The sequence below is a fragment of the Balaenoptera musculus genome, chromosome 1, assembly GCF_009873245.2.
Source record: "Balaenoptera musculus isolate JJ_BM4_2016_0621 chromosome 1, mBalMus1.pri.v3, whole genome shotgun sequence".
Taxonomy (NCBI): Eukaryota; Metazoa; Chordata; class Mammalia; order Artiodactyla; family Balaenopteridae; genus Balaenoptera; species Balaenoptera musculus.
Genome location: NC_045785.1, coordinates 123,937,816 through 123,957,119, shown reverse-complemented (window position 1 = coordinate 123,957,119; position 19,304 = coordinate 123,937,816). Strand labels below are relative to the sequence as shown.

At 37.5% G+C, this 19,304-nt stretch overlaps 1 protein-coding gene across 10 annotated transcripts in view; it reads right to left on the bottom strand.

The window, feature by feature from the left end:
* The window catches only part of DCAF6 (DDB1 and CUL4 associated factor 6), a 162,891-nt gene that overhangs the window by 129,606 nt on the left and 13,981 nt on the right, over nt 1-19,304 (bottom strand). For all 10 annotated transcript variants that reach the window (XM_036852894.1, XM_036852880.1, XM_036852944.1 and 7 more), the window contains exon 2: nt 14,111-14,172. In XM_036852894.1, the coding sequence (XP_036708789.1) occupies nt 14,111-14,172 (62 nt within the window). The remainder of the gene's footprint in view (nt 1-14,110; nt 14,173-19,304) is intronic.

Here is a 19,304-nt window from a genome sequence, read left to right as displayed (position 1 = left end):
TAAAACCAAGATTACTCTACCCAGCAAGGATCTCATTCAGATTCGAAAGAGAAATCAAAAGCTTTACAAACAAGCAAAACCTAAGAGAATTCAGCACCACCAAAGCAGCTCTACAACAAATGCTAAAGGAACTTCTCTAAGTGGGAAACACAAGAGAAGAAAAGGAACTACAAAAACAAACCCAAAACAATTAAGAAAATGGTAACAGGAACATACATATGGATAATTACCTTAAATGTGAATGGATTAAATGCTCCAACCAAAAGACACAGGCTCCCTGAATGGATACAAACACAAGACCCATATATATGCTGTGTACAAGAGATCCACTTCATACCTAGGGATACACACAGACTGAAAGTAAGGGGATGGAAAAAGATATTCCATCCAAATGGAAATCAAAAGAAAGCAATACTCATAAAAGAAAAAATAGACTTTAAAATAAAGACTACTAAAAGAGACAAGGAAGGACACTGCATAATGATCAAGGGATCAATCCAAGAAGAAGATATAACAATTGTAAATATTTATGCACCCAACATAGGAGCACCTCAATATGTAAGTCAAACACTAACAGCTATAAAAGGGGAAACTGACAGTAACACAATAATAGTAGGGGACTTCAACACTCCACTTTCCCAATGGACAAGTCATCCAAAATGACAATAAATAAGGAAACACAAGCTTTAAATGACACATTAGGCCAGATGGACTTAATTGATATTTATAGGACATTCCATCCAAAAAAAGCAGATTACACTTCCTTCGCAAGTGCACGTGGAACATTCTCCAGGATAGATCACATCTTGGGTTACAAATCAAGTCTCGGTAAATTAAGAACACTGAAATCATATCAAGCATCTTTTGAAACCACAACACTATGAGATTAGAAATAAATTACAGGGAAAAAAACGTAAAAAACACAAACTCATGGAGGCTAAACAATACGTTACTAAATAACCAAGAGATCACTGAGGAAATCAAAAAATACCTAGAGACAAATGACAATGAAAACACAATGATCCAAAACCTATGGGATGCAGCAAAACCAGTTCTAAGAGGGAACTTTATAGCAATATAATCCTACCTCGAGAAACAAGAAAAATCTCAAATATACAATCTAACCTTACACTTAAAGGAACCAGAGAAAGAAGAACAAACAAAACCCAAAGTTAGTAGAAGGAAGGAAATCATAAAGATCAGAGCAGAAATAAATGAAATAGAAACAAAGAAAACAATAGCAAAGATCAATAAACCTAAAAGCTGGTTCTTTGAGAAGATAAACAAAATTGATAAACTTTTAACTGGACTCAAATCAATAAAATTAGAAATGAAAAAGGAGAAATTACAACAGACAGCACAGAAATACAAAGCATCATAAGAGACTACTATAAGCAATCTATGCCAATAAAATGGACAACCTGGAAGAAACAGACGAATTCTTAGAAAGGTATAACCTTCCAAGACTGAACGAGGAAGAAATAGAAAATATGAACTGATCAATCACAAGCACTGAAACTGAAACTCTGATGAAAAATCTTCAAACACACAAAAGTCCAGGACCAGATGATTTAACAGGTGAATTCTCTCAAACATTCAGAGAAGAGCTAACACTCATCCTTCTCAACTCTTCCAAAACAACTGCAGAGGAAGGAACACTCCCAAACTCATTCTATGAGGCCACCATCACCCTGATACCAAAACAAGACAAAGATACTACCAAAAAAATTACAGACCAATATCACTGATGAACATAGATGCAAGAATCCTCAACAAAATACTAGCAAACAGAATCCAACAACACATTAAAAGGATCATACACCACGATCAAGTGGGATTTATCCCAGGGATGCAAGGATTCTTTGATATATGCAAATCAATCAATGTGATACACCATATTAACAAAATGAAGAATAAAAACCATATGATCATCTCAATAGATGCAGAAAAAGCTTTTGACAAAATTCAACACCCATTTATGATAAAAACTCTCCAGAAAGTGGGCATAGAGGGAACCTACCTCAACATAATAAAGACCATATATGACAAACCCACAGCCAACATCATTCTCAACGGTGAAAAACTGAAAGCATTTCCTCTAAGATCAGGAAGAAGACAAGGATGTTCACTCTCGCCAGTATTATTCAACATAGTTTTGAAAGTCCTAGCCACGGCAGTAAAAGAAAAAGAAATAAAAGGAATGCAAATTGGAAAAGAAGTAGTAAGACTGTCACTGTTTGCAGATGAGATGATACTATATATAGATAATCCTAAAGATGCCACCAGAAAACTACTAGAGCTAATCAATGAATTTGGTAAAGTTTCAGGATACAAAACTAATGCACAGAAATCTCTTGCATTCCTATACGTTAACAACAAAAGATCTGAAACAGAAATTAATGAAACACTCCCATTCACCACTGCCACAAAAAGAATAAAATACCTAGCAATAAACCTACCTAAGGAGGTACAAGACCTGTACTCAGAAAACTATCAGACACTGATGAAAGAAATCAAAGATGACACAAACAGATGGAGAGATATACCATGTTCTTGGATTGGAAGAATCAATATTGTGAAAATGACTATATTACTCAAAGCAAGCTACAGATTCAATGCAATCCCTATCAAATTACCAATGGCATTTTTTTACAGAACTAGAACAAAAAATCTTAAAATTTGTATGGAGACACAAAAGACCCTGAATAGCCAAAGCAATCTTGAGGGGAAAAAACTGGAGGAATCATAATCCCTCACCTCATACTATACTACAAAGCTACAGTAATCAAGACAATATGGCACTGACACAAAAACAGAAATGTAGATCAATGGAACAGGACAGAAAGCCCAGAGATAAACCCACACACCTCTGGTCAACTAGTCTGTGAAAAAGGAGGCAAGGATATACAGTGGAGAAAAGACAGTCTCTTCAATAAGTGGTGCTGGGAAAACTGGACAGCTATATGTAAAAGAATGAAATCAGAACACTCCCTAACACCATACACAAAAATAAACTCAAAATGGATTAAAGACCTAAATGTAAGACCAGACACTATAAAACTCTTAGAGGAAAACATTGGAAGAACACTCTTTGACATAAATCACAGCAAGATCTTTTTCGACCCACCTCCTAGAGTAATGGAAATAAAAATAAAAATAAATGGGACCTAATGAAACTTAAAAACTTTTGCACAGCAAAGGAAAACTATAAACAAGACAAAAACACAACCCTCAGAATGGGAGAAAATATTTGCAAAAGAATCAACGGACAAAGGATTAATCTCCGAAATATATAAAAAGCTCATGCAGCTCAATATTAAAAAAACAAACAACCCAATTAAAATATGGGCAGAAGACCTAAATAGACATTTCTCCAAAGAAGACATACAGATGGCCAAGAAGCACATGAAAAGCTGCTCAGTATCACTAATTATTAGAGAAATGCAAATCAAAACTACAATGAGATATCACCTCACACCAGTTAGAATGGGCATCATCAGAAAATCTACAAACAACAAATGCTGGAGAGGGTGTGGAGAAAAGAGAGCCCTCCGGCACTGTTGGTGGGAACGTAAATTGATATAGCCACTATGGAGAACAGTACGGAGGTTCCTTAAAAAACTAAAAATAGAATTACCATATGACCCAGCAATCTCACTACTGGGCATGTACCCAGAGGAAATCATATTTCAAAAAGTCACATGCACCCCAATGTTCACTGAAGCACTATTTACAACAGCCAGGTCATGGAGGCAACCTAAATGCCCATCGACAGACGAATGGATAAAGAAGATGTGATACATATATACAATGGAATATTACTCAGCCATAAAAAAGAACAAAATTGGTCATTTGTAGAGGCATGGATGGACCCAGAGACTGTCATACAGAGTGAAGTAAGTCAGAAAGAGAAAAACAAATATATATTAATGCATATATGTGGAATCTAGAAAAATAGTAGAGGTGAACCTGCTTGCAAGGCAGAAATAGAGACACAGATGTAGAGAACAAACATATGGACACCAAGGGGGGAAAGTTCAGGGGGGTGTGGTGGGATGAACTGGTAGATTGGGATTGACATATATACATATAAAATAGAAATCATTATGGCAAGCTGGTAAAGCCTAACCAGAGAACCTCATCAGGAGAAAATCTACAGCCTTCACTTGGGTAAAAACAATCAACTGAAACACCTGCCCTGACAGCGAGATTAATTTCGCTTTTCCAAAAGTGTGTTGTGAGCAACCATACTTCCAGGAGATGCTTACCAAAGGAAGAGCCCTGGGGAAAACTAAGTATGGGAAACGCTGTATGTTAAATGTATCTTATGATGATTCACAACACATGTTAGCACAGTAAAAGTTTTCAGTAAAGAAATCTTTTAAAAAAAAATTTGTATGGAACAACAAAAGACCCCAAATAGCCTAAGCAATATTGAAAAAGAAAAACAAAGCTGAAGGCATCAAACTTCTTGACTTCAAACTATACTACAAAGTTATGTTAATCAAAACAATATGGTATTGGCTTAAGAATACACACACAGATCAATGAAACAGAATAGAGAGCCCAGAAAATAACCCATGCATATATGGTCAATCAATTTACAACAAAGGAGCAAAGACCACTCAATGGGGAAAGAACAGTCTCTTCACTAAATGGTGTTGGGAAAACTGGATGTTCACATGCAGAATAAATAAAATTAACTTGAAGTGGATTAAAGACTTAAAGATGAGATTTGAAGGCGATAAAATTCCTAGAAAAAATCATAGTGAAAAGCTCCCTGACCTTGATCTTGGCAATGATTTTTTGGACATGACACCAAAAACACAAGTAACAAAAGCAAAAATCAACAAGTGATACTACATCAAACTTAAGAGCTCTGTACAGCAACAGAAACAACCAACAAAATTAAGAGGCAACCTACAGAAGAGGAGAAAAATATATGTAAACCTTATATTTAATAAGGGATTAACAACCAAAATATACAAGGAACTCATACAACTCAATCGCAAAAAAACTCCGAATAATCTAATTTAAAGATGGGCAAAGACCTGAAAAACATTTTTCCAAAGAAGACATACAAATGGCCAAAAAGTACATGAAACAGTGCTCAACATCACTAATCATCAGAAAAATGCAAATCAAAGCCACAAATGAGGGAGGACCCTGGAAGTCCAGTAGTTAGGACTCGGTGCTTTCACTGCTGTGGCCCAGGTTCAATCCCACAAGCTGCACAGCATGGACAACAACAACAAAAACAAAACACAATGAGATATCATCTCACACCTATTAGAATGGTTATTATCAAAAATACAAGAGATAAGAAGTGCTGGTAAGGACGTGGAGAAAAGGGAACCCTTGTGCACCACTGGTGGGAAGGGAAATTGATACAGCAACTACGGGAAACACTATGGAGGTTCCTCAAAAAATTTAAACTAGAACTACCATATAATCCAGCAATCCCAATGTTGGGTATATATTTGAAGGAAATTAAAATACTATCTTGAAGAGATATCTGCAGCACCCCATATTCATTGTGTCATTATTTACAACACCCAAGACACGAAAAGAACCTAGGTGTTTGTCAATGGATGAATGGATAAATATGATAAACACACACACCCATGCACACGATGGAATATTATTCAGCCATAAAATTGAAGGAAATCCTGACGTTTGCAACAATGTGGATGAATGCTGAGGGTGAGATAAAGAATGACAAATACTGTATGATATCACTTATATGTGGAATCTAAACACGCTCAACTGATAGAAACAGAGAGTAGACTGGTGGTTGCCAGAGGCTGGAAGGTGGAGGAAATGAGATGTTCAAAAAGTATAAACTACCAGTTATAAGGTGAGTAAGTTCTGGGATCTAATGTACAGCTTGGTGTTTACAGGTAACAATACTGTGCTGTATACTTGAAAGATGCTAAGAAAGTAAATATTAAATGTTCTCACCACCACCACCACCACCACCACCACAACAACAAAATGGAAATTATGTGAAGTGATAAATGTGTTAACTAAGCTTATTGTGGTAATCATTTTGCAATACATGTGTATCAAATCGTTACATTTTACACATTAAACTTATACATTTATATATGTAAATTATATCTCAATAAAGATGAGAAAAAAATAGAGTAGAAGGATACCCATGAAACTAAAACAAGTGGTTATGTGTTTTAGGGAACAGAAAAAAATGGGGAAGACAGGAACAGGAGTGAGAGCCACACTTCTCAATGTATACTTTTTTTTTGTTAATTTATTGTATTTATTTTGGCTGTGTTGAGTCTTAGTTGCGGAACGCGAGATCTTCATTGTAGCATGCAGGATCTTTCATTGCGGTGCACAGGCTTCTCTCTAGTTGTGGCGTGCAGGCTCTAGAGCATGCAGGCTCAGTAGTTGCGGTGCACAGGCTCTCTAGTTGTGGCACGTGGGATCAGTAGTTGCAGCACGCAGGCTCTCTAGTTGTAGCACACGGGCTCTAGAGCACGTGGGCTCAGTAGTTGTGGCACATGGGCTTAGTTGCCCCACGGCATATGGGATCTTAGTCCCCCGAACAGGGATCGAACCCGTGTCCTGTGCATCGGAAGGTGGATTCTTAACCCCTGGACCACCAGGGAAGTCCCTCAATGTGTATTTTTTTAATATAGTTTATTTTTGTACCATGAGAAGGCATCACCTGTTTTAAAAAATGCAAAATAAAAATAAGGAAAAAAATTTTTTAGTATGCAAGCAGAAAGGATATCTTTAAGCTTGTAAGAAAAACTTATGTTCCACTCATCCTTAGAAAAATATGTGAGAAAATACTCAGTAAAACCTGAAAGTAAATTCAAAACTGGAAAGATACAGAATCCACAGCTTGTAAAAACTTCAGAATACCACAAAGGCAGTTATACATTATGCAAGAATCCATCTGAAATTAACACTAGAAAATTCTCCTTTGAGTAAGGAGAAAGACTTGACCTTAGGTCCTTAAAGAAAGACATAAAATCCAACACATAACACATGCTTTGTCTCTTCAATAAACACTTCATAAGTGCCAAATATGTGGTAGGCACTCCTCTCGACACTAGACGAAGAAAATAAATTTATGAAGATATATTTGGTGTCCAGAGTGCTAGAGTAGAGGGAGGCAGGTGTGCAGACTATGAACAAATAAATAAATGTATAATTATAATGTCAGTACTATGATGAAAAGAAACAGAAGAAAGAGAAAGATACTGATGAGGAGTGGGGAGCTATTAGGGTGGTCAGGAAAAGCGCCTCCGATAGGTTAACAGTTAGAGCTAAATGAAATGAGGAGGTAAGCTTCAAAGATATGCGAGGAAGAAAGTGCTAGGCAAAAAACAAAATACGTAAGACAGAGGTGTACTAGGTGCATTTAAAGAAACAGCAAAAAGATGAGTATGACTAAAACAAATATGTATAACGCAGAATACAGCAAGGGATGAAATGGAAAAGAAGGCAAGTGCCAAATCATGTAGGGTCTCTGAAGCAATAAGGCCTTTGGATTTACTACACGTAAGCCAGAAACCCATTAGAGAGTTTTGAGCAGCTGAGTGTGCTCATCTATAAAACAGATGATATATTATATAATTTTCTTCCTATTCTCTCCTTATTGTGAAGAGCTTAACGAAAACTAAGACATATACATATGTATAAGACATTAACACTGTTTACTGAATTTTGACTTTTAGAATAAATACATTGACAAATTTCAGAAAATAACAATGGCTATAGAATAGGAGGCAAATGAAATCAACATTGACAATACAAAAGCATATATAGCTGAAAAAGGTGTGAAATAGAGATAGGAAGGTGAAAGAAGGGTGAAAGTCTTAAATATATTTTACAGAATGGGGATTCAAGAAATACTGTTTATGAATGACAGAAAAACAAAAAGACGCTTAAGTATGTTGTTTAAAATTAAAGTGACAGCTGGAGAGACTGAGAACAGTAACAAAATTTTTGAGAAGCCTACGTCTTAGAAAATTGTATAAATTAGTTAATTCCTCTTCTATCATAGCAGGAAATCAATGGACAACAGCCAAAGTTGACACTTCAAGGAAGACCAACATAACACTATCACACAGAAATGAAAGAAATTACCAGAAGATCTGAAATAAAACACGATTAAAGGAGGCTGCTTAAGGAGGATAAGAACAGAATAAGGGAGTGCAGTACATGTCTATTTCTTTTTGTTATGATCCATTTTTAACCATGAGCATCAGGGGAACCTCAAGAGTGGTGCTAAGGTTTAAAATAAATAACATATATTGATACCTAAAGTGTATTTACAGCATAATTATAATACCACAACTGTGAACAGGAAAAAGATAACATTTTGGAGGATAGGACTATAGACACTTTTCCCCTCTTTGCTTAAGTTTTTTTTTTTTTTTTTTAAAGACCACTCTTTATTTATTTATTTATTTTTTAACTTTTGGGTTTTATTTATTTATTTATTTATTTATTTATTTATTTATGGCTGTGTTGGGTCTTCGTTTCTGTGCAAGGGCTTTCTCTAGTTGCAGCAAGTGGGGGCCACTCTTCATCGCGGTGCGCGGGCCTCTCATTATCGCGCCTTCTCTTGTTGCGGGGCACAGGCTCCAGACGCGCAGGCTCAGTAATTGTGGCTCACGGGCCTAGTTGCTCCGCGGCATGTGGGATCTTCCCAGACCAGGGCTCGAACCCGTGTCCCCTGCATTGGCAGGCAGATTCTCAACCACTGCGCCACCAGGGAAGCCCTTTGCTTAAGTTTTAAATGTTTGAATCCTTAGAGTTAAGGCCTAGACCCTCTTCTCAGTTTGCAATTTCTTTCCATGTGCTCTTTCTAGTCTCATGTTTTCAATTAGTAGCTATAGCACTGTTTTCCAAAGTATGATCCACAGATCACCTAGATTAAAATCACCAAAGTGTTGATTAGAATACAGATTCCGGGGACTTCCCTGGTGGTGCAGTGGTTAAGAATCTGCCTGCCAATCAAGTACCTTTTTGGACCACAACACTATGAGACTAGATATCAATTACAGGAAAAAAACTGTAAAAAATAAACACATATGGAGGCTAAACAATATGCTACTAAACAACTAAGAGATCACAGAAGAAATCAAAGAAGAAATCAAATAAATACCTAGAAACAAATGACAATGAAAACACAACGACCTAAAACCTATGGAATGGGCTTCCCTGGTGGCGCAGTGGTTGAGAATCTGCCTGCCAATGCAGGAGACACGGGTTCGAGCCCTGGTCTGGGAAGATCCCACATGCCACGGAGCAACTAGGCCCGTGAGCCACAGCTACTGAGCCTGCGCGTCTACAGCCTGTGCTCCGCAACAGGAGAGCCTGCGATAGTGAGAGGCCCGCGCACCGCGATGAAGAGTGGCCCCCACTTGCCACAACTAGAGAAAGCCCTCGCACAGAAACGAAGACCCAACACAGCCATAAATAAATAAATAAATAATTTAAAAAAAAACAAAAACCTATGGGATGCAGCAAAAGCAGTTCTAAGAGGGAAGTTTATAGGAATACAATCCTACCTCAAAAAACAGGAAAAATCTCAAATAAAAAACCTAACCTTACACCTAAAGCAATCAGAGAAACAAGAACAAAAAAAACCCCAAAGTTAGCAAAAGGAAAGAAATCATAAAGATCAGATCAGAAATAAATGAAAAAGAAATGAAGGAAACAATAGCAAAGATCAATAAAACTAAAAGCTGGTTCTTTGAGAAGATAAACAAAATTGATAAACCATTAGACTCATCAGGAAAAAAGGGAGAAGACTTAAATCAACAGAATTAGAAATGAAAAAGGAGAAGTAACAACTGACACTGCAGAAATACAAAGGAGCATGAGAGATTACTAAAAGCAACTATATGCCAATAAAATGGACAACATGGAAGAAATGGACAAATTCTTAGAAAAGTACAATCTTCCAAGACTAAACCAGGAAGGACTAGAAAATATGAACAGACCATTCACAAGCACTGAAATTGAAACTGTGAGTTAAAATCTTCCAACAAACAAAAAGCCCAGGGCCACACGGCTTCACAGGCAAATTCTAACAAACATTTAGAGAAGAGCAAACACCTACCTTTCTAAAACTCTTCCAAAATACAGCAGAGGGAGGAACACTCTCAAACTCATTCTATGAGGCCACCATCACCCTGATACCAAAACCAGACAAAGATATCACAGAATAAGAAAATTACACGCCAATATCACTGACGAACATAGATGCAAAAATCCTCAACAAAATACTAGCAAACAGAATCCAACAGCACATTAAAAGGATCATACACCATGATCAAGTGGGGTTTATCCCAGGAATGCAAGGATTCTTCACTATATGCAAAACAATCAACGTGGTACACCACATTAACAAATTGAAGGAGAAAAACCATATGATCATCTCAATCGATGCAGACAAAGCTTTCGACAAAATTCAACACCCATTTATGATTAAAACTCTCCAGAAAGTGGGCATAGAGGGAACATACATCAACATAATAAAAGCCATATATGACAAACTCACAGCCAACATCATTCTCAATGGTGAAAAACTGAAAGAGTTTCCTCTAAGATCAGGACTAAGACAAGGTTGCCCACTTTCACCACTATTATTCAACATAGTTTTGGAAGTATTAGCCATGGCAGTCAGAGAAGAAAAAGAAATAAAAGGAATCTAAATTGGAAAAGAAGAAAAAGTGTCACTATTTGCACATGACATGATCTACACATAGAAAATCCTAAAGATGACACCAGAAAACTACTAGAGCTGATCAATGAATTTGGTAAAGTAGCAGGATAGAAAACTAATGCACAGAAATCTGTTCCATTCCTACACACTAAAAACGAAAAATCAGAAACAGAAATTATGGAAACAATCCCATTTACCACTGCAACAAAAAGAATAAAATACCTAGGAATAATCTACCTAAGGAGGCAAAAGACCTGTACGCTGAAATCTATAAGACACTGATGAAAGACATTAAAGACGATACAAACAGATGGAAAGATATACCATGTTCTTGGATTAGAAGAATCAATATTGTGAAAATGACTATATTACTCAAAGCAATCTATAGATTCAGTGCAACCCCTATCAAACTACCAATGGCATTCTTCACTGAACTAGAACAAAAAATTTTACAATTTGTATGGAAATACAAAAGACCCCAAATAGCCAAAGCAATCTTGAGAAAGAAAACAGAGCTGGAGGAATCAGGCTCCCTGGCCTCAGACTATACTACAAAGCTACAGTAATCAAGACAGTATGGTACTGGCACAAAAACAGTATATCAATCAATGGAATAGGATAGAAAGCCCAGAGATAAACCCACACACATATGGTCACCTTACCTTTCACAAAGGAGGCAAGAATATACAACGGAGAAAAGACAGCTTCTTCAATAAGTGGTGCTGGGAAAACCGGACAGCTACAGGTAAAAGAATGAAATTAGAACACTTCCTAACACCATACACAAAAATAAACTCAAAATGGATTAAAGACCTAAATGTAAGACCAGACACTATAAAACTCTTAGAGGAAAACATAGGCAGAACACTCTATGACATGAATCACAACAAGATCCTTTTTGACCCACCTCCTAGATTAACGGAAATAAAATCAAAAATAAGCAAATGGGACCTAATGAACCTTCAAAGCTTTTGCACAGCAAAGGAAACCATAAACAAGACGAAAAGACAGACCTCAGAATGGGAGAAAATATTTGCAAACGAATCAACGGACAAAGGATTAATCTCCAACAGCTCATGCAGCTCAATATTAAAGAAACAAACAACCCGATCCAAAAATGGGCAGAAGACCTAAATAGACATTTCTCCAAAGAAGACATACAGATGGCCAAGAAGCACATGAAAAGCTGCTCAACATCACTAATTATTAGAGAAATGCAAATCAAAACCACAATAAGGTATCACCTCACACCAGTCAGAATGGCCATCATCAAGAAATATACAAACAATAAATGCTGGAGAGGGTGTGGAGAAAAGGGAACCCTCTTGCACTGTTGGTGGGAATGTAAATTGATACAGCCACTATGGAGAACAGTATGGAGGTTCCTTAAAACACTGAAAATAGAATTACCATATGACCCAGCAATCCCACTACTGGGCATATACCCTGAGAAAACCATAATTCAAAAAGAGTCATGTACCACAAAGTTCACTGCAGCACTATTTACAATAGCCAAGACATGGAAGCAACCTAAATGTCCACTGACAGAGGAATGGATAAAGAAGACGTGGACCTATATACAATGGAATATTACTCAGCCATAAAAAGGAACAAAATTGAGTTATTTGTAATGAGGTGGACAGACCTAGAGCCTGTCATACAGAGAGAAGTAAGTCAGAAAGAGAAAAACAAACACCGTATGCTAACACACATATAAGCAATCTAAAACCTAGTGGGAGGACAGGAATAAAGACGCAAACATAGAGAACAGACTTGAGGACGAAGAGGGGGAAGGGAAAGCTGGGACGAAGTGAGAGAGTAGCACTGACATATATACACTACCAAATGTGAAATGGATGGCTAGTGGGAAGCTGCTGCATAGCACAGGGAAATCAGCTCGGTGCTTTGCAATGACCTAGAGGGGTGCAATAGGGAGGGTGGGAGGGGGGCTCAAGAGGGAGGGGATATGGGGATATATGTATGCATATAGCTGATTCACTGTTTTGTACAGCAGAAACTAACACAACATTGTAAAACAATTACACTCCAATAAGAATGTTTAAAAAAAAAAAGAGAGAGATTTTTAAACAATGGGGGAAATTTGATTATGGACTGTGTATTAGATGATACCAAAAATATACTATCTTGTTAAAGTATATAATGACATTTTGATTACATAAAAAAATGTCCATTACTTTTAGCTTACATACAGAGGTGAAATGATTTCACATCTGAGATTTGCTTTAAAATACTTCAGCAAAGAGGAGAAAAAAAATGAAATGGAAAAAGAAAATGTGCCAAAATCTTGATTAACTGCTAAATCCAGGTCCTGAGTATATGAAAAGCATGATTGAAGGTTTTTTTTTAATTAATAAATAAATAAATAAGTAAATTTATTTATTTATTTATTCATTCACTCATTTATTTTTGGCTGCATTTGGTCTTCGTTGCTGCACGTGGGCTTCTCATTGCGGTGCCTTCTCTTGTTGCGGAGCACGGGCTTTAGGCACATGGGCTTCAGTAGTTGTGGCACGCGAGCTCAGTAGTTGTGGCTTGCGGGGTCTAGAGCACAGGCTCAGTAGTTGTGGCACACGGGCTTAGTTGCTCCGTGGCATGTGGGATCTTCCCAGACCACGGCTTGAACCCATGTCCCTTGCATTGGCAGGCGGATTCTTAATCACTGCGCCACCAGGGAAGTCCAATGTCTGAAGTTTTCCTAACAAAATCTTCCAAGGATTTTGTTTTGACTCTGTTAAATTTGGGGTGCTATTAGACATGCAACTGGGAATGTTAACTAGAGAGTTATATATATAAATCTGGAGTTCTGGGAAGAAGTGGAAAGTTGGAAGTCATGTTTTTCAGCCATGGGACTAAACAAAATCACTTAGAAAAGTGAAGAGAAAACAGGGTGGGAGGAACCAAGATAGAATGTTGGTACATCCAACATTTGAAGGTGGAGAAGTGGAGGAGTCAGGGAAGAAGACAGAGAAGATGCAACAAGTCAATGAGACAGAAAGAAAACCAAGAGAGTGTGGTGTTAGCAGAATCCAAGAGAATAAACATTTCAAAAAAGAAAATGTATTCAACCAATGTCTAAAGTTTCTGAGAAGTGACCACTAGATTTGGAGACATGAAGATCACCAGTGACTGTCACAAAAGCAGTACCAATAGAGTGAAAGAGATGAAAACCTTTTGATAATGTTAGAAAGCTCATCATTCTTTAAAATATCTCCCATACACTTTCCTAAATTCAAAGTATACTTTTACGTTTTAATGTAAAACTTAATTCTCCCATTTTCTTATACTTAGTCCAATCTCTTTTGGGAGGACTGGGGCAGTTCCTCAAACATCTGAACACTTAGTATTAAAGTCCTTCATAGTTGAGAATTAACTATTACTTACACAGCCATCATGCACATTCAGGGTTGCTTCAAGTTTTAATCTTTGGATAAATTCTCTTCTTCCTGTTTAAAAAGAAAGAACTAAATAAATCATACAATTTATTGCTTAGAGAAGTATAACACTGTTAAGAGCCTAGGAACTGTCATGAGGTAGAGTCAAGCTCTACTTTTAACTCCTCCATTTATAGGCTGAGTGACACTGGGCAAATTAACTCCTCCTTAGCCCTAGTTTCCTCATTAGAGTACCTACCTACCTCATGTGGTTATTAAGTGATTCAAGGAGAGAGAGGGCTTAGCACAGTATCTGGAACCACAATAAACACTCAAATGTTCCCTTCATTCATCCATTCATTCAACAAATATACTGTGTACTTACTCCATTCCAGGTCGTGTTCTAGGAGCTAGGGATACAATGGTAAAATAAAAGAGAAAAAGATCCCTGACTCTAGTTAGCTTAATGAAAGACAATAAACAATATGTGACTTCGTAAAAATGCTATATGGAAAAATAAAGCAGAGAAAGGGATAAGAGAAGACTGGAGGTGGGGAATAAGGTTTTCAATTTTAAAGGGTGGTAAACAGTGTTTTAGAAGATGCCACCTATTTTTAAACACATCTCAATTTCAGAAATGCTAAAATACTTAAAAGTTCATTTCACAGTGATGAAATGTGACAGCAAAAAAATTAAATCAGCCTAAATATCCATCAATAGCAGAAAAGTTATAATACTTCAAAAATACAATAAATTCCTCCTTTGAAAAGGAGAAATTATGTTTCTTTAAGAAATGAATCATCTTTACCAAAACTGGACCAAAAAGCTTCATGTTTATTCAGAAGCTGTAATGAAAGGAAGCCGAATATATGACAAAGAACAGTAATTAGCTAAGTAATCAGGCTGATGAGATTTCAAAATTAAATTTGACTATGCTCTCTATATACAGTCACAAGGGACTCTATTATGTTTTCTTGCATTCAGCGTAAAGAGCAAGATCTTCCTGAAGCCAGACTGTTTTCTCTGTTCTCGCCTGTAACTGGTAAGATGGCTAGATAACTGATGAACATGTAGGTTAAAGATTTTGCGTGTGTTGGGGTGGGGTATGGTTCCTAAACTTATTGGAATAAAACAACCTGCAGAAATTCAGCAAAGTATTTTCATGAATTAGGTTATACTTTATACAATTAACTTTTCGAATCTGATTTTCAGCTTTAAAAAGATGCTAACTAGTAAACAGAAAACATTTTGTTAAATCTTTTCTTTTTGGCCATCAGCAGGTGTGGTAATCCTACTGAGTTATAAATTAAGAGTTAAGGAAAAAAGTATTCAAATTAACAACATGACAATAATTAAAATTCATTAAAATGCTAAGAAAAAAGTATTAAAAAAATTTTTCCAAATTTTTAAAATCTGGGCTTGAAAACATGGCTCTAGCCATTTCCAACTAGAGAAAATGGTAGTGCAACATGGGAATAGAAGACAAAGTGAGTAATTTGAGCAAGAATTCTTACATGTGAACTTGTACATAAAAACATGCACTGAGACACAACAGAGACAAGACAGCTCCTAAATGATATTTTTATATGTGACTTAGGAGATCAAAATGATTGTATTGGGCTTCCCTGGTGGCGCAGTGGTTAAGAATCCGCCTGCCAATGCAGGGGACACGGGTTCGAGCCCTGGTCCGGGAAGATCCCACATGCCGCGGAGCAACTAAGCCCGTGCGCCACAACTACTGAGTCTGCGCTCTAGAGCCCGTGAGCCACAACTACTGAAGCCCGCGTGCCACAACTACTGAAACCCGCGTGCCTAGAGCCCATGCTCCACAACAAGAGAAACCACCGCAATGAGAAGCCCGCTCACCACAACGAAGAGCAGCCCCCGCTCACCACAACTAGAGAAAAGCCTGCGTGCAGTGACGAAGACCCAACACAGCCAAAAATAAATAAACAAATTTATTTTTTTTAAAAAGTGTATTGCCCACACATTCCATAAAATGGGCTTCTAGAACAACCTAGTATAAACCTCCTCTACCCTTTTGGTAATTATATGCACTACACCAAGAAATAGGAGCTGAAAGCTAGGATAAAAATAAGAACTATAAGTTTAAAGAAAAAAAAAACTGAGTCCTCTCAAATTAAAATAAAAATAAACTCATGCCTATTATCAAGAACTGTGATGAGTCTAGCCTACTTGCAAGCTAACAAGTTACCTGCCACCATTTCATGGATGCTAGCAGAAGACACAGGACTTCTGAGTCACAGGCAAAGGATTTTACTCCCCAAGGAGAATGAGCTTCAGATTCACATTGGTTCCCCGTGTCCCCCAATTCCCACAGGGCAATGCAGAGGGGTCTGGGGGGATACTGCACATGCAATGGGTTTGAATCACAGCTGGGGAACCCTGAACTGAAGGAACACAAATCTTATATCAAGCAAATCTGCCTAACCTCTGTCCCAAAGGAAAACATTATCTTTATTATTCTGGACAATAAATAAATCTGCCCTCTGCTCCACAGGGAGATATTGTGTCTCCCAAGACTGTTCCCTGAAAAGAGAGTCCAGAACAAAGCAGCCAGTGCCTCTGCTCACAAGATGTGCAGAAATACAAAAGAGACATGGAGAACTGTCTCTCAACAATTACACATTTGTTATGGATGAATTTACCTATCACTGAGGCTTTCTCTCCAAGTCTTTCTTGCAGCCCAAGCTGCCTCATTTAATTCCGTCTCTTTTACATTCCATTCTATATTAATAGATTGTAAGCTCCATAAAAAAAACCCTCTTTTGTTCACTCAAGTATCCTAAGTGCCTAGAACAGTGCCTAAGACAAAGCAGGCACTCAATATACATTCCTGAATCAGTGAATAAATGAACAGGCTCATAATACTGATTCTGTTCTTCAACGTGTTTTCACTCAATAATACAAGGTGAACATTCTTTCACTGGCAATAAATATAGACATACTGCTCATTTTTAATGGCTCTGTAACTTATGAAACAGCTTCATAACTTATTTATTCAAGTACCTATCTCCGTTATTAGACTGAGATGCTTGGGACAAGAAATGTTAGGCTTAAATCTAACTTGGAACATACTACACATACACTGGGCAAAACTTAACATCTCAGGGCCTTAGTTTTACATTTGCAAAACTTTTATATTTGATGGGAATAATACCATCAACTTTACAGGCTTACTGTCTGGAATAAATTAAGTAGCATATGCAAAACTCATAGATGTGACTGATCTACTATAGACACTTAAGATTCGTTCTCTCCCTATGTACACATGGGATTGTTCTGAGTTAATATTGTCTGAAAAGAGAGAAAATGATTTTTTTGTTTGTTTTTGTTTTTAGGCCGCACCGTGCAGCACGTGGGATCTTAGTTCTCCGACCAGGGATCAAATCCGTGCCCCCTGCACTGGGAGTGTGGAGTCTAACCACTGGACCACCAGGGAAGTCCCGAGAGAAAATGATTTTTAAAAAATGACTTCATTAAGGAGTTGGGGTAACTTCAACTGGTTAAGAGAAAAGAATAAGGCTACTGATACTGAGAAACAGAGACGGAACAGCACTTTAACAAAACTTTTCACTTTACTTGACTACTGCCCCTTTGAGCAACTTCTCTTTAAGGCCAAACTTCCTAGTCAACTACAAACACTGCCATCTCTAGCTCATTGTCAGGTCTTCCTTTTCCTGAACTGTCTGTTTTGCCCCCTCCTATTCATTGGTTTTATTCTCAGAAATCGTGGAGTATCAGTAAATTCAATGGTCTCTTTCAAGGCACATTTTTCATAACCTCATAGCATTAGCTGTCATAGGTAAATGCTGTCTCCTTGACATAATCTTCTTCTTTGGCTCCCAAGATATCTTGCCAGATAACCAGAAGAACTGAAAATTAAAGTGTAACAAACTCTGAGGAGAGAAAGAACACAGAACTGTTTTACCTTTGACAAAGAACAGGACAAAGAAGTGACTGCAATCAAAATGTGTAAGAAGAAAACAGTAAAAACTCAAATGAATGTTTAAAGGCCAAATGTGGGCTAGAGACACAGTTTAGAATCTCTAGGATCCTAGGCACAGAGAGAATCTACATTCAGTCACCAGCTCTTTTCCATGAGCCGCCCCCAAGTACTCATAAGAAACACTGAAAACAACAGGAAGCCTGAGAGAGTCCCTGTCTGGGTAAGACTTAAAAAGGAAACTCCAGTCACTTTTCAGGCCCTTCTCTCATGGGAAGCAAAAGTCTTAAGCCACTGGGGAAGCCCTAGTTAAAAAGAGCCTCAGCAAAGGTCCACTAGCTTTAAGAGAGGCAGGAAACCCTCATGTCCATTTCAGGCAAAGGCAACTGCCTTCAGGAAAGGAAAGAAGTATAAACTGCCTATCCTTAAGGGAGGGACAGGAATCCCCCTCCCATCCCTACCAAGAGCCTTACAATGAACAACAAGCAGCAGTTAAGTGTGGTGGCTTTGAATTGTATCAACTCACAACGAACCATGTTTCCCAGAATTTTTTCCCTGTATGTTTCATGTTACTTGAATTACCAGTCATATTTGCACAAGATTGGTGGGTGGAAGTAAAGCAACAGCAATACTGATTTTTATTGATGCTTATATTGTTTATATACATTGTAACTTGTCTGGCTCACCTCGTTAGAATGGGGAGCAACTAGGCCTATAACCATCCTGCCTACCCATAGATCCTCTTTTAGGTTCTTGGAATACTAGGCCAATTTGTGTTTAGGTCCATGACAAAGGGTACCAGTTTCTCCTAAAAAAACACCTACATCTATAAGACTGAAGACAGTGAGAACTGGCATAGATCTTGTTTTCATGGGTTCAGGTTTGTCCTTCCTATCCCCAATTTACCATCATCCCTTCCCAGCTGTCTGTCCTGAGGATGTCAAGCCCCAGCAAAAGACATGAAGAAAACAACTTTACAGAGACAGTTTAATGAGTTCCCACAACTATACAAAGTCAAATACCAGTAACACATCTTTGTGTGTATGTCTGTATATCTCCTAGTAATTCTGCTTCTTTGATTGAACTCATTCATGATTAACATTTTCAGCAAACTAGCAACAGAGGGAAACTTCCTCAATCTGGTAATAAGCACCAATAAAAGACCTAAAATATATCACATTTCATGGTGAAAGACTGAATGCTTCCCACTTAAAATCAGGACAATACAAGGAAGTCC